This window comes from Aricia agestis, chromosome 12, assembly GCF_905147365.1.
Source record: "Aricia agestis chromosome 12, ilAriAges1.1, whole genome shotgun sequence".
Classification (NCBI taxonomy): domain Eukaryota; kingdom Metazoa; phylum Arthropoda; class Insecta; order Lepidoptera; family Lycaenidae; genus Aricia; species Aricia agestis.
Genome location: NC_056417.1, coordinates 10,817,742 through 10,834,267, shown reverse-complemented (window position 1 = coordinate 10,834,267; position 16,526 = coordinate 10,817,742). Strand labels below are relative to the sequence as shown.

Genomic DNA, 16,526 nt, shown 5'->3' with positions numbered 1-16,526 from the left:
TAAGAGGGAATAGGGTAATAGGGGAGGGTAGGGGTGGGAAGGGAATTGGGGAGGGTAGGGAAGGGAATAGGGTAGGGGATTGGGCCTCCGGTAAACTCACTCGCTCGGCGAAACACAGCGCTAGCGCTGTTTCACGTAACGTTATTTTTTCTGGTACCTAATCGAATAACATTATGAAACCGGTGTATGTTGTACGGCGTGTCCCATGCCCTCTTCCTACTTCCTATCCTATCCTATCCTACTAATATTATAAAGGCGAAAGTTTGTTTGGATGTATGGATGTGTGGATGTATGGATGTTTGTTACTTTCACGCAAAAACTACTGAACGGATTTTAATGAAACTTTACAATAATATAGCTTATACATCAGAATAACACATAGGCTACAATTTTAACCGACTTTCAAAATGGGGGAGGTGTTGATGTTGATGTTCGTTTTCTTATATTCAACGATTACTCCGCCGTTTTGTTAACCGATTTTCAAAATTTTTCTTTTGGTATATAGGGTATCATCCTAATTCGGTATTATATTCACAAAAGTGGTCATCTGATGACGGATCCATAAGTAATCAAGGGAACTCCTCAAAACTTATAGGGAAACATGAGGTGACTTCGGTTTCGTGAGAAGTACTCTAAGCATATGCTACCAACAAGTAAGATTTGCACCGAGATATACTTGGTATACCGTGGTTCGGAAGGTGATACAAGTTTGGGAGTTTCAGCGTTGTTTTAAGAACAGAAAGCATATGCTACTATGCAAATTACATTCATCATCATCATCATCACTACCATATTATACCATTTCATAGTCTTTTAGATCGAGACTCGAGTTTGTCAAGCGATAATTAAAAAAAATCTATACCTACCTAATATTATAAACCTGAAGAGTATGTTTGCTTGAACGCGTCAATCTCAGGATCTACAGGTCCGATTTAAAAACTTAGCTCAGTGTTAGATAGATCATTTATGGAGTAAGACTATAGGCTATATTATATTATCACGCTAAGACTAATACGACCGAAGAAACTCAGGAAAATGTGGGAAAAACGGGGGGAATATTTTTTATGGGAAAATGAACGGTTTCTGTAAAATTCCTAATTTACGCGGGCGAAGCCGCGCGGGACATCTAGTATAAAATATACGGGAAAAGAAATAAAATTGGCAAAACTTTTTGACCAGAAAAGGCGTAGATAAAAAAAAGTCATTTAGTGTTGCCAAATTGTTTGCTAAATTAGCTACAGTTCGACAAGGCTCTAAATGAATATTATGTCAAAAATGACGTTTTTGTATGATAGAAGCGTTTAGTTTCTTTTCTCGCCACGTTCATAAACAGTCTTGTGTCTTGTCGAACTGCACGTTAAAATTGACATATTTGTGTTGTCAAAGCACTTATTATGCATGGAAATACATACCAAATTGCATCTAATTCGGTTCAGACGTTTATGCATGAAGAATAAAGATCGCAGTAAAAAATTTGTATTTTCATTTCGGGTGACTTGCAACGAATGCCATCGCATTGGCGTTAAAGAATCTACTAGTCTCTTCGTAACGAAGCGAAATAAATTCGGCTGTACAGTTTTGACGTAAAAGAAGTAAGCGTCTGTATTCATTATTTTAGAAACAGGTAATTTGTAAAAAATAAAATGGCAACACTAAATTTGACTAACCAATCTGGTTGACCCAATGAATAAGGAAACAGATGGAAGCGACATAACTACAAAAAAGTGTGGCCGGCGCCATATTGCCAAGAACTAAACATGGCGGTCTATAGTGATGAGACACTCGGTTGATATTGGTCGAGGATATCGATAAGTAAGAATAGCTCACTTATAAGTGAGCTATTAAGGTTAAAATCTTTTAAATAAATGATCAGATTCTTCACCTTATATTTTTTAAATTCGAGAAAAAAGTACATCACCAAACGTCAAATCTACTAATTTCTATGTTGATTAAATATCGAAAATTAAGCCATGTTATATTCTATTCTATCACAAATCTTATTTATTGTCTAATTATTAACTAAATTAGCACATACGAAGTCAAGCCATGGGTAAAATAACAAAAATTTTAGTATAAATATAAACGTACCGATCCAAGGACAAACTTTTTTAAATTTCTTTTTTTTTTTGACGGATTATAAATTAATTTAAAAAAAAGCAAATTGGTCGAAAAATTTGACCGATATATCGATATTTTTTTTGCGATATATCGAGACCGATATTGATATTTTTTCAAATATCGATTTATCGATATATCAATATTTTCTTTCAATTTCGACATCCCTATAATACGACACTTTGACAGTTTATGTTCCTCGGAGAACCGGAACATGATTTCCGCTCTTAGTTTGAGTGTCGTCAACAAGTATTTTTTTCTATTTTTGTTTTTATTTGTGATTTTTAGGATTAGAGGAGATTTTTTGTTCAACTATTGATTTATCTTACTTATACTTTGTGTTGTCTATTATAATTTGTTTTTGTGGAGTAGTAAGTATTTAGTTTTTTGTCATTGTTTATTTTTTAGGTTAGGTAGTTTTTTAAGGTCTTAAGATGGATCTGGACACAGATCCTCCTGACCCTGGTGGAGGTAACAGAAAAAGCTTAATGATGTTTCTGAGCCAGTGGCTAAAAAAATTAGTAGTAATGCACATTCAGTACCCTCTATTCAGCTTCACTATGTGAACCCTGAGTTTGCTGATAGAAATTATATGGTTCCGATGATGCTGCGCCGTATATTGTAAAAGTATCAAAGCCAGAGACTGATTCCATCCTAAGTCCAAAACTATTTGGCCAATTTTTGTTCAAAAACAATGTTCATAGCGTTAAAATGGACGGAATTAAGAGGATTGGACGAAATCGTATCTCCATCGAATTGAAAACCCCACAGGATGCTAACTATTTTATCGACTTGCCTGCAGTAGTAAGTGCTGGATATACTGTAGTGATACCCTCATACAGTGTATCCCGTATGGGCATTATTCGCAATGTCCCTGTAGATTGGTCGATGGAAGAGCTTGTAGAAAACCTGCAAGTTCCAGTTGGATATGGTAAAGTAGTGAAAGCGCGTAGAATGAGTCGCAGAACCTCGAATGAGCAAAATTCCTCGATTTGGTTACCTACCCAATCAGTGGTCATAACTGTTACTGGTCAGAAATTACCTACCCACGTTTATTGTTTTTATAATTCCCTACCTGTAGAAATATATAAATTACCTACAATCCAATGTAATAACTGTTGTCGCTTTGGCCATGTCAAAGCACAGTGTAGGTCCTTACCTCGTTGTTACAAATGCTCGCAAAAGCATGAGGGATCCACTTGTAATGCTTCAACTTTTACTTGTCTGCACTGTGGTGGCCCACATGCAGCCAATGATGTATCTTGTCCAGAGTATTGTAGACAAAAAGAGATTTAATTGGTAATGAGGCAGGAAAATATCCCGTACATGGAGGCATCAGCTAGAATCCCCCGTGTAAAGAGGTCCTTTGCTGATTTGGCCAGAACTTCTCCCTCTGCTTTCGCTAGTATTTCCAGACAGACTGACCGACTGACTAAATCCCCAACAACCACATCCTATAGAAAAACTGTTTATGTTCCCCGTCGCCCCATTCCCCCTAGGTCCCCTGGTTATGACCACCAGGCTCATAGAAACCTAATTGAAGAACCCATTTCCCAGGCTCCCAATGGTTGTGCATACCCTCTTCTTTCTGAAATTTCCTCCATTTCCCCGAACGATAACCTAGTCGACAACTTGACCCTTGTTCATGATTGACCTCATTTCGAGATTCAGTGACTCATTGCCAAATAAAACTTTGGCTAACCTGACCCAGCTAGCGAATTTGTTACCCAAAAATGGCTTACACTGTGATACAGTGGAACGGCCGCAGCATAAAGAATAAAACACAAGATATCCTTAGTTTAATAAACTCTTATAAGCCATCAATTTTTGCCATCCAGGAAACATGGTTAGCACCTGATTCCCGTTTCCGAGTTCCGGGTTATGCCTGTTTCCGGGATGACAGATCTGATGGTAGAGCTGGAGCAGCCATTTTTGTTTCCAGCCGTTGTACATATTCTGTATATTCACTTCCTGTACATAGTAGTTATTTTTATATTGTGGCTGTCCGTATTTTAGATATTATTTTAGTGTCTGTGTACATTCCTCATCCCAATTCTTCCGTATTTTCCGAACTTTCTTCTGTTTTATTGTCCGTTCCATCCCCCATGATTGTGTTGGGCAAAATTCCTCGTCCTATCAATTTTAAATCGGTTTTTATTATGTAAATACATCTTTTATCGAGATTTTGTGTACATATATTCGTGATAACAATATTAAATTGTGATGTCTTTACTAACACTTGTTTTCGTTTTAGGTAAATCAATTTGTAAATTATAATAATTCACGTAACTGTACCCTTGTTGCTTTACCAGACCTGCATTATAGAGCAAAGTCTTTCTAAACCACTCTGACATTGGCAACTCACGGAGCTAGCCATTAAAAAAGAAGAAGAACCGAAACATAAAATGGCGGACCGGCCACAGTATTTTGATTTGGTGTTGACCATTATGCCTCTACAAATATATACTAGTAATCTGTGATTATGCCGCGTCCACTTATAAATGTCAATGGGCTGACCAAAAGTGAAAAATTGAAAATACTATTTTGTAAATATTAAAATTTCTGAGGTGGAATGGGCTTGAACAATAAACATTGTTAAAATGTTTCCGACAAATCACAAAACCATATTTGTGTTAGATCACACGCCATACTTTGGAATATCTTCGGACAATCCGATAGATTTTGATGTCTCCAAGAGTAGGGGACCAGGTTATGTGCCTCTTCCACCGGTATGTAAATCGCTATGGACATGTAGCGTTGAAGCCGCTGTGGAATATTGCCGGATAGTCTGGGATTTATTTCCTGAAGGAAAGTTGGTACGTACTTATTCGCTTTCAAAAACTTTTTGTTTACTTACCTGATTCTTCAAGTTGTTTGTACTTTTAAAGCTGTTCTACAGGTACGATTCGTAGTCAGTGACTCTAACGCGCATCTCCTTAACACCTGGGCCTCAACACAACAGAACTTGACACATGTAAGTTGGTATTTTCATTCCTTACCACAATTTTCGAATAAAATGTTAATCCATCCAAACATAATATATAATATAATAAAGTATAACGTGTTTTTGTATCAATTATAAATACTTGTCTACCTAAATGTAAAGCAAATTTGTTAATGTTTAGATTTCTAATTGTGGAAACATGTTAATAGTACATAGAAATTAATCAGCTTTAATTTTAATTTATGTTTTTCACTGTATGTTTTCCAAATAAAAATAAAATAAAATAAATGACTGTCTATATTTTGATGCTTCTTTATGTTCTGATTCTAAAATTGTAGGGTTCTTGTAAAATAATGGATACTCCTTATCAAGTTGCAAGCAACTGCTACTGTGCTTATTTTTTTTCTACAGATACTGAATGGGCTATGTCTAGTTGGTCCAGTAAGACGCGGAGCTGGTGGTGATGTTGTGGGGCTGGTTGCCGCCATTGAGTCTCTGGCTGAACCTTCCCCTGTACAGGCTTCTAGGCCACCGTCGGAAAGATTGTTTCAGAATTGGTAATTATTGTTTTATATAACAAACTTGCTGTTTAAATTATAACTTATAAAGATTTATTCATTTATTACACATATTTACAAATACACAAATACATAACAAGGTTTTATTTTTTTGCATCAAATACTCTCTAAAATTACAGGGATTTTGGGAAATATACTAAAGACATAGCTGGGCATTAACTCGTTAATCTGTTAATCGTTAATTAACGGAGTTAACATTTTGAGTAACGGATTAACTTTTAAAAATATTAACGGACTTGTTAACTTCCGTTTATATGCAGAAGTCTGTTAATCGTTAATCCAATGCCTACTATTTACCGCACAGCACCGCGGCGCGGCGCGAAAACAGGTTCAGACAGTTAGTGTGAAACGATAAGTGCCGGGCGGGCGGGCAGCGTGGCGCCGCGGCACGGCGGCAGCGAAACAAAAACAATACTAGATACGTTTTCAGGCACATGCGAGTGAGAAGAGATTTGTTTCGTTTTATCATTTTATTACTCAGCGCCGGTGCTTATAGAGAGAGTGATTTGTTTATGTTTAAACATGACATCCTTGAACTCATCAAATGAGACCGTCAAAATGAACAACTTTTTCTATGAGAACAATGCTGGGAACTCAAAAAAATCCGTCTTCATACCCATACAAATTGCCGATTCGGGCGTCCGTATCGGCATACCGGGTATGAATACGGCATTTTTTTTGAGTTCCCAGCATTGTTCTCATAGAAAAAATTTGTTCATTTTGACGGTTTCAAGGATAATGGTGTTTACACAAACACAAACACACTGTATATCATTTGCATGTTGATAAAGAAGAGTGCAGTATAATTTAATTAGGTAGAATACAATAATTATAGAAGTATTTTGTTTTGTCCCTAACATGTTAACTTCTAAAACCTTAAACCAACAGGTTTTGTATGTACACTAACGCAATGATATAAGTTACAACAAAGCCATATTACACATATTAACGGATTAACATTAACTTGCGTTAATTCGTCCGAAATGTAACACTTTAACGTTTAACAAAGCTAACATTTTTTTTAACGGATTAACGATTAACGAAGTTAACTATTTGATTAACGGTGCCCAGCTATGACTATAGAGTAGGCCACAGTGAAGGACATAAGGGTGATGTGAAGTTACAGCCAACATAATGTAATATGTTATAGAATAAAGCTTATAAATCACACATTAGAAACTATGAATGTAATATTATATTGTTTTATACAATAAACATAGGTTGTTAGGCTATGATCCTAAAAAAATGTTTTAAATGTATATAGAAATATTTTGTTTTCATTACCAGTGGCCGCATCATATGCATAACAAGTGCCAGAGATGATGTGTCAATCAGAAGTTTGGCTGAGATAGCACTGAACACATTGGTACAACAGAATAAAAAGGCCTCTACACCTCAGCCTGCCACTACAACGGATGCCTCAGACAATCCACAGTAAGTTTGAATTAATATATCAGTTATCTACTTTTTTATATGGATACTAGAAATAATTTATAGCGCAAAACAATGCTTGCTGGGTCAGCTAGTTTTACTATAATTTCTATTCTTATGCTTCTAATATTAAACTCACTAAGTCAATATTTTCAGTACCAACTACAAGATGATGTTAATGAAATTTCAGATCTCTCATGATTCACTATGTTCATCTTGTAATCATAAATGTGACACCAGAGAAGGCAGACACCAGAGTCAACAATCAACCTATAACAGAGGTAAGTGTATTTTTTGTATAAAACTTGAAATCCACAGCTAAAATATGTTTGTCTAGTCAGCTCTCGATTTATAAATAGGCCGTATAGGCTGCGGCTTAGGGACAGTTTTATTTTTCTTGTATGGGGCGTATAATCCGGCACTGTGTCTAATGGCAGAGAGGCTTTTCAGAGTCCTTACATCATTAGGTAAAACCCTCTTTCACAAACATAAATAACGAGAGAGATACTATTATGATATTATTAGGTTCTTACATATGAGTTGTGGAGGGTTGATCGTGCCCGTAACTTTGCCTAAGAGGCACCATGGGGTTTTAGTGGGTAGTTCCTCGGAGAGTCCCACATACCCCGGCCAATGTCCACAATCCGCCGGGGATGCGTAATGCATTTCCCCATGTAAAAAAAAAGTTCCTAACATAATATGAAATTGGTGTTTTGTATGGGAGGAATATAAATTCTTTTTTTTTTTTGTATAATATATTTAATTAATCAAAGTATGTACCAACTATTGATGCATTTTTGCCATCTTAACGGTAGTTCGTTAATCCCTTTACTAAAAAAAAACAGAGGGACGAGAGTCAATAAATTCTTTGCGGTTTGGACTGCCACATCAGAGTTGAATTTTTTTCCTTGCAGTAAGTTATCCGAATTCTGAAAAAAAAATTGTAATCTGTTGGAGCAAGATCCGCAGAGTACGGTGGATGTCGCAGACATTCCAATTGCAGCTCCTCCAGTTTTGCGGCCGTCTGTTGTGCAGTGTGTGGTCTAGCGTTGTCCTGAAGCAGCAGTGGCCTAGAGCGATTGACCAGCCTTGGTTGTTTAGCAGGTAGTTCTTCCATCATGGTTTGCAGTTGCTAACTATAGATATCTGCCGTAACCATTTGGCCAGATTTTAAAAATCTAGTGAACGACCCCAGCACTAGTCCACCAAACACTCACAAGTAACTTTTTCTGAGTCAATTTTCGCTTAGGGCAGAATTTGGCTGATTCCCCAGGGGACAGCCAGCACTCCGATTATCGTAAAGGATCCATTTTTCATCACAAGTAATGATCCGATTTAAAATCCCTTCATTATTGTGTCGGTTGAGCAATGTAACGCAGAAGTCGACGCGTGTTTTCTGGTTTGCTTTCAAGTTTTTTTATCTTCCCAATTTGCTTCAAGTGTTCAAGTTTTATCACTTACACCGAAGCCTGCTGCTAACTCTGAAGTGGTTTGCGATGGATCTGCTTCCACAATAATAATAATAATAATAACCACAAATCATACTAGACTCTCCAGACTACAGACTTTACTGGGACAGGACAATATTGACCGACAAAACCGTTCACCATAACAGACCAGACATTACACTCCATGATAAACGAAATAGAGCTGTGTACCTTATAGACGTCGCCATACCCAATTCTCACAACCTCACTAGCATACATACAACCAAACTCACAAAATACACAGACTTGACGATAGAAATTAAAACGCAGTGGAAAGTCAATACAGTTAAAAATATACCAATCATCATCTCAACCACAGGCATCATACCTAAAACACTACACACATCACTCAAAACACTTAACATACATCCACTCACACACATAATCTTACAAAAAGCAGTCATTCTTAATACATGCCGAATCGTGCGAAATTTTTTATCTCTTTCTTAATGTTACGTCCATTACTGTGTTATGCAGTTGTTTGGCCACAAGCCCGCAACTGCAGTAGCTACCCCGCAAGGGAGAAAAAAAAAAGAATTCAAAAGACTATAATAATAATAATAATAGCACTAGCCTTTATTCAGATAACACATTTTGTTTGTACATGACATTTTGTTTTGTTTATTTATTTAATCCTAGATGATTCTAATTTCTAATTCCCTATAATATCCTATAACATATTTCTATTTATTATCTGTTTGCTGCACGGCATAGGCCTCCTCCAACTTATTCCAGGTGTATCGATCATTTGCTGTTCTAGTCCTTCCACAATAGCCTTTAATAATTCTTCATTATTAATTTTGGTCTCGGTCGTCCACGGGGCTTGTTCCGAAGGTCGAAATTTCCAGAACGAAAACGTTGGAACCAAAACCGTACCGTGTTTTCTTTTGCGACACCAGCGCCATACACATTGTTAATTCTTCGAGCTGTTTCTGCAGCACTCGTGCCACGGTAGAACTTATATTTGTAAATAAAGCGTTATTACAATTTTCCATTGTGCGATATGAACGACTCCAAAGAAAAAAATAATCAAGAAAAAAGCAAATGAATGTTTTGGAAACTCACCAACTGTACCAAATATGAAATAAATGAATATATAAATTTGAATTTGGAATTCTTAACCAAAGAGGGAGATATTTGAAATCAAAGTGGCCTGTACATTTCATATGTAAGGACCTAATATTATATGAGTTTAACCTAAAGGTATAAGTTTAATCTAATATATTAAGAGCGTATGACTTTTACCTAAAGGTGTAACAAATAATTGCATTTTCAGATGGGCGGTGGTCTAATGGGTGTCGAAGTAATTGTGTGCAGAGCTAGCAACCTAGCTAATCTACTGGGTAGGCTAGTGCTCCCACATTACAGGCTAGCTATAACTACAGTTACTGGCATTCCAATGAAGGTATGTTTTTATATCATGTCAATATCGGCGTGCTGAACAGCCTCGCGAGGCAGCCTCGGACATTCGCCGCAGTATGCATGCCGCGCGAGGCGGCCTCGGTCTGTAAGTTTTCTAATCCGAGGCTGCCTCGCGCGGCATGGCTTAGCCACCAGCCAGCATCGACGCTCAGTTTAACTTGAAACGCACAACTAATACGCAACGAATAAGCGAGACAAAACACTACCGTCTTAAGTGAGCGCGGCAAACGTACAGAGGCGCCTTTGAGCATCGACAAAAACCGACAACGCCCGGCTCGGGCTGCGCCACGCTCGGGCGAGGCGGCGCGTGCGTTTGCCTCGAGCGAGGCGGCGCGTGCGTTTGCCTCGAGCGAGGCACGTCCTGACAGATCGAGGATTTGCCTCGCTAGGCAGCCTCGCGAAACCCTGAAACCATGTGACGCTCCATGGGTTATGTATGGGTTGGCCACTGGCAACTGGCCTGAAGATAAACCAAATAATTGGTGTACTTCATCTGTGTATGAATTAATTTCATACCAAGTGTGAATTTCACGCTATGGCGAGTCCTAAGAAGAATCTCTTAGGCTGCGTTTTCACCAGAGATGTGTTGCGAGGAATGTGTTTTTTAAAATCCATCGCCGCGCTGAGCGATGTCATGGCAAGCTCACGTCAATGAAGCGATTCTATTGGTTCTCAAAAACACATTCCTCGCAAGTCGCAACACATCTCTGGTGGAAACGCAGCCGAAGCGGAGCGGAGCTTAGCGGTGCCCGAATTGACCAATCGTGCTATTCCAGCGGAATGACAGCGAAGCGGAGCGAAGATTTCGAGCATGGTGATTGGTCAATTCGGCACCGCTAAGCTCCGCTCCGCGTCAGTGGAAACGCAGCCCTAAGCTCCGCTCCGCTCCGCTTCAGTGGAAACGCAGCCTAAGCGTTTAGACTCTGCCAAAGAACTATAAATACACATACTCGAAAAACATCACCCTCCTTGCTAATAGCAAGTTTCTTACAGGAAGAACAAAACGCCAGTTCCAGTGCCAACTACGACGTCGAGATTATACACTCTGCGGAGGCTCATGCTGGGCTACGCGCGGCGCAAACAGCGGCTGAGGCTACGGAATCTGTGAGTTACGGTGTCTGGTTATTGTTAATACTACACATTCAACGTGGGAGAGCCATGCTTCGGCACGAATGGGCCGGCTCAACCGGAGAAATACCACGTTCTCACAGAAAACCGGCGTGAGACAGCGCAGCTTGCGCTGTGTTTCGCCGAGTGAGTGAGTTTACCGGAGGCCCAATCCCCTACCCTTCCCTTCCCTACCCTCCCCTATTCCCTTCCTATCCCTACCCTCCCCTATTACCCTATTTCCTCTTTAAAGGCCAGCAACGCACCTGCAGCTCTTCTGATGCTGCGAGTGTCCATGGGCGACTATGACGATGACGACATGGGCGGCGTTTGCTCGTTCGCCCCCTTATTTAAAAAAATAATTGGAAGTTTAGAAAGTTTGAGTTGAAGAGGATATTTAATTGTATAGAATCAATATTCTGTTTAGAGTGAATAAGTAATAATTGAAAACAATAGTACTTAAGTAGGTACTATTGTTTTCATTATCGCCTAAATAGCATCTCAAGGAATTCTACAAAGTAATTTCGGCCCTTGGTTAATAACATTTATTAGAGGTGGTGGAAACAGCTGCTGTGAGTCAAATTGACGTTGGCGCTAGTAACCCTAAATTGATCCATAGGCTGACAAACGTATCGAGAACTATGTTACTACAGTTTGTGCGTTCTAAGATGATATGGGTGACAGTTTACATGTTCCTTGCTACGGATTTTTTTACAAGAAAACAAGAAAATCAAAATGTAATAAATTTATTCCATCTACAAAAACAAATGTTTCCTATAATTGTAAATGAATAAAAATGAAAAGATGCTAAATGCTAACTTATTAATAAAAATTATAAATATTAACTGTGAAATAGGAGTATAAAATTATTGTTACGAAAACATTTGAAAAATGTCAGATGCATGAAACGGAACTTATGTCAATAGAGATTGACTCTGTTGAATCGAAATCAAATCGATAAAAAAGGGCGGCCATCTTAAATCGCCAGCACCACTGAAATGTCAGTACGAAATCGATAACTTCGATTGCAATTCCTTTACGATGTGATTCGATATTTTTAAACTATCGATTAATTTTTGTTAGGTAACTTCCCTACTATTGTCAATTATAATGCGTCACGCATATCATCATAAAACGCATAAACTATAGTCGCGTTCAATGTTAGTTGTGATTTGTTAAGTGGATATTACATACCGTAACGCAACCAAACAACTCAGGTCCTCTAGAGATAAGTTAATATGCAGATGGCTATTAACTTCCCCCATAGCTTAGTATATGTTTTACTCAACAATAACAATACAGGTAGTACTCCGATGGTGGACGCCTCGCGGCGCGGAGGGCGGGGCCGGCGGCTGCCACGGGCCGCTGTGGCGAGTGACGCCCGCCGACGTGGCGTCGCGACCCTCCGCCTGCCTCGTCAACTTCCTGCTCAACGGCCGCTCCGTCACGCTGGAGATGCCCAGGTATTAAGTGATACTAAAAGGTAGTATTCTGTCAGGCATTGAGAGCTAAAAACAGGTAGTACTATTCCAGGTATTGAGAGATACCTAATAGCAGGTAGATCTGCGGCGCGGGCGACTGCCACTGGCCGCTGTGGCGAGTGACGCCCGCGGACGTGGCGTACTAGCGTAATATTAGGTACTAGCAATCTGCCAGGTATTGAGAAATAATATCAGGTAATACTCTGACAGGTATTGCCAGGTAAAATCACCAGATATTGCTTGATAATAAATAATAACTGGTAGAACTGTGACAGTCAAGTCTCAGTAATAAAAACCTGTTTTTACTCTTTCAATTAAATTATTTTCCTACTTCAATTCCGATTATATTTTATTGTAAAACAGTAAATATACCTTTAGCTAAAGTTACGTTATTAACTTCAGGAAGGGCGGAGGTCGATCAGCGTCTCACGTGCTGGCAGCTCAAGGCGGGGAGCTGTGGATTGGCGCGCTGGGCGGACGGACGCCGTACGACGATCCGCCCGCCCTATCCGAGGGCGCTGGTGGGAGGGTTACAGATTACAGGCAAGTCTACTGGGCTTAATAATATAACTTGAGTTTGTATAAAGTTTGGAGTGACGCCATCAGCTACTTATAAGAAAATAGATACTTTTACAATGATATTGAATAATGAATATTATGAGATAAGCTACTTGAACTTATGAATCTGAATTCTGAACTTGCTTTGAGAGTTGGTCTGTTTTAAATATTATTTTTTTAAGTTATAACATCTTTATATATATAAAACTCAAAGGTGACTGACTGACTGATTGACATAGTGATCTATCAACGCACAGTCCAAACTACTGGACGGATCGGGCTGAAATTTGGCATGCAGGTAGATGTTATCACGTAGGCATCCGCTAAGAAAGGATTTTGATAAATTCCAACCCCAAGGGGTTCAAATAGGGGATGAAAGTTTGTATATAATAATACTTCTTAACGCGAGCGAAGCCGCAGGCAAAAGCTCGTTATTATAATAAAACATTTGAGTCGTCTAAAGGGAAGCTAAAGGAAAGGTATTTTTTGGGAATCTATATACCGTACATAATATGGAACGTTTGTGCTGCCATATCACCTAAGCCATTAATTCTATAATAAATAAATGAGGTGTAACAAAACAAAGTGATAATTCTTTAGGGTGGGCAAGAGCCCCGTGTCATAGAGTTCGCTGTGAAAGCAGCAACGCTGAAAGAGTAACTTATTTTTTAACTTTTGTAAGGGAAAATTCATGACGCTGGGGTGCTTGCCCACACAAATCACAAAAAGTTACGCTACTCAGAGACGTACAATATTTAACTTGCTTTTCAATTACAGAATAAAAGAGTTCGGAGCACTCATGCAACAGAACAAGCTACACCCGATGCGTGGCGCCGGCGCCAACGCGAAGTCGCGGGCCAAACTCCAAAGGCACACAACATACTGGCCCCTCACTATATCCTCCACGCTCATATTCAATCTGGGATCTGTAAGTTTGCTTATATTTAATTCCTGAATCCCGATCCCTATTTCTTTTATTTGGGATACGATACGATAATAGTCAGAAGTGGAATTATATCTATTTTATAACCCTTACTAATGCAAAACCTAACTATTTATAGTTGTTTGTCCTTGGCCTATCCAGAATAGTAGCTTGACAGTCATGGACAAATTTTTTACATACATTTTTGTTAACTAATAAAAACATAAACATAACTAAAACATCAGCATTCGTAGTTTACATTCTATGTATAAGTGGGTTTTAAGGCTCACTTAAAATGAAGTATAAGGTAGTAAATTGAACTCTGTAATAAATTTAACCGTTTATATCCGCTATCCCCAAGCTGCGGTCCTACTTAAATTGTGGCCCGCGTGATGGTAAACCATTTTAAAAGTCACGCCCACCGGCAAAATAATGAAAAAAGGTTGGGGACCACTGGTTTTATCGTGTTGCGTTAGGTTTTTGAAAAGTCAATAAAATCCCATAAAAATGGCAAGTATTGACATTACGAAGAAAATGGCAAAATTCGCTTTTAGATCGAGTTCTCAATAATTATTTAAATTATTTGCCAGGTCATGGAACCACTCACCAAGCTAGTGGTACAGGAATCTCTAACGGAGGATGAAATAGCCTCTTGTCGTAACGTGATGTTGGCGCTACTGGCTATGGAGTCGCGACATGAGCTGCCGGCTGCGCAGTTGCCTTCTAACATGCGGTGAGTGTTAAGTACCATAAGGTTTAAGAGAGCTGGTGTGAAGTTAGAGTTGTGTTGTGTTTCGTCGAGTGGGGTATGTGGGGTAAATGTACAGAACAAATGCCGGAAAGTACTGGAAGTGCTTCAGTACTGATCGTCCTATATGCTTTACGTAAGAATATGAAAGCGATCATCGGCTTTGTAAAAGTTATCGTTGGGCCCCTTCATTCGTAGACTATTCTGCCTAAATACGTGTTCGTACATAGTATAATGTTTTGGAACAGTATTTTGAGTTTAATTTTGAACTATAAACATTAATATTTAGTGGCAAATGGTCGTCGCGTCGCGAGGAGCAATGGAGGCAGGTGTGGGGCGAGCTGGAGGCGCTGATCAGAGCGCAGCCCGCGTCACCCGCGCACCGGGCGCTGCTGCGCATGCTGCTGGAGTGCCGCGCGCACAACCACGCTGACGGTCAGTGTAGTTAACACTTAACAGTGTCAATGGTTAGTTGGTCACTACGCACAACCCTGCTAACGATCAGTGTGACTAATATAAAGTATGGCTGCGGAATATGTAGACTTACTTCGCGTTTTCACAAGTACGTGTAAGTTGATTTAAGAAAGAATTGGTTTAAGTGAGCAAAAATAAGTATACAGAAAGAGAAGAACGTGACGATAGGTCGTGGTAAGAATTTTAAATACAAATTTAGGCCTATGTTCATCACTGTACTCAGCTTTTGGTCCGGAGTGTATAAGATGTTTTAAGTCCGATCTTCCACTCTTTTTTGTCCTGTTCATTCTGTACAAAACACATAATTTTTTTTATTAGTGACAGCAGCTGCTTTCTATTTCTAATGTTTCCAATCTTTACAGGGGATTCATCCCGTGCCACAGTGATCCGAGCTACCACGGACTCTCCTCTGTCACCAGTAGGCGCGGGCGGCGGCAACGACGTATGGGCACCGCGGAACGTTCTAGACTCGTTACTGGGAGCGCCGCGTCCGCCACGACGTCCGGACTTCGCGGGCCGCATGGCCGCCGGCAACAGGCCCGCCACGCTATACTCGCACTTACAGCAGGACGTGGAAGCGCAGCATTGAGAGGTGACGGCAGATTCAATAGGGTTTACTTTCCTTTGTATGATGGTCCGTCGCGTACGTAGTGTCGTCCCTATGGGCCATGCGGCCCATCGGACCGCATGGCCGCCGCCTCGGCAGCTGACTGGCTCATACACGAACTTGTTGCACGACAACAAAGTGGTAATGTGTATTGTGTTCATTGGCGTTGTTTATTTTCCCTTGTACGTTAATTAAAAGTTATGAAATTACTTCTTATTACTTCACAGTTCCATCTCTAAGCTGCTAATTGTAAATTAATATCATTATCTAGTGTCTGTTAATATTAAAAAGCTAAAATAATTGATAAATAATTTACTTTACAGAACATGAATCAATTTGGCTGCAGAGCGCATGGACTGAAAGATCGAGAAGTGAAATAGCAACGCACCTACAGGAGTCAGGGTGCAGCTGATGTAAGATGTAAATAAATTATTATTACGCGAATCATGAATTATTCATTTATCACTTAGGCTGATTTATCATTTTATTAAATGAAGTTTTACGTTGTGAATACTACGTTAATCACTACAACACTGCAATGAAATTGGGGATTGTCCATTTTTTTTTAATTTTGCTCATTACAAAAACATTTCGAGGAATAAGGTCATTGATCGTTTTTCTGTATATAAAAGAAAAAAATACCCATTAGTTA

General features: G+C 39.3%; 1 protein-coding gene and 1 long non-coding RNA gene across 2 annotated transcripts; both read left to right on the top strand.

Moving 5' to 3' along the window:
• The first annotated feature begins 2,398 nt into the window (after positions 1 to 2,398).
• Positions 2,399 to 4,492, top strand: LOC121732454. The gene is made up of 2 exons (XR_006036379.1): positions 2,399 to 2,486; positions 4,370 to 4,492. It is a non-coding gene; the product is annotated as an uncharacterized LOC121732454 (long non-coding RNA).
• Positions 4,493 to 4,632: 140 nt separating this feature from the next.
• Positions 4,633 to 16,318, top strand: LOC121732293 (protein asunder). Its single transcript, XM_042122128.1, has 14 exons — positions 4,633 to 4,931; positions 5,015 to 5,089; positions 5,471 to 5,616; positions 6,925 to 7,071; positions 7,259 to 7,349; positions 9,832 to 9,960; positions 10,971 to 11,081; positions 12,387 to 12,547; positions 12,968 to 13,108; positions 13,901 to 14,051; positions 14,636 to 14,778; positions 15,083 to 15,228; positions 15,630 to 15,859; positions 16,198 to 16,318. Exons 1-13 carry the CDS (start codon positions 4,716 to 4,718, stop codon positions 15,854 to 15,856), a joined length of 1,884 nt encoding a protein of 627 aa, XP_041978062.1. The 5' UTR covers positions 4,633 to 4,715; the 3' UTR covers positions 15,857 to 15,859; positions 16,198 to 16,318.
• Positions 16,319 to 16,526: the final 208 nt, after the last annotated feature.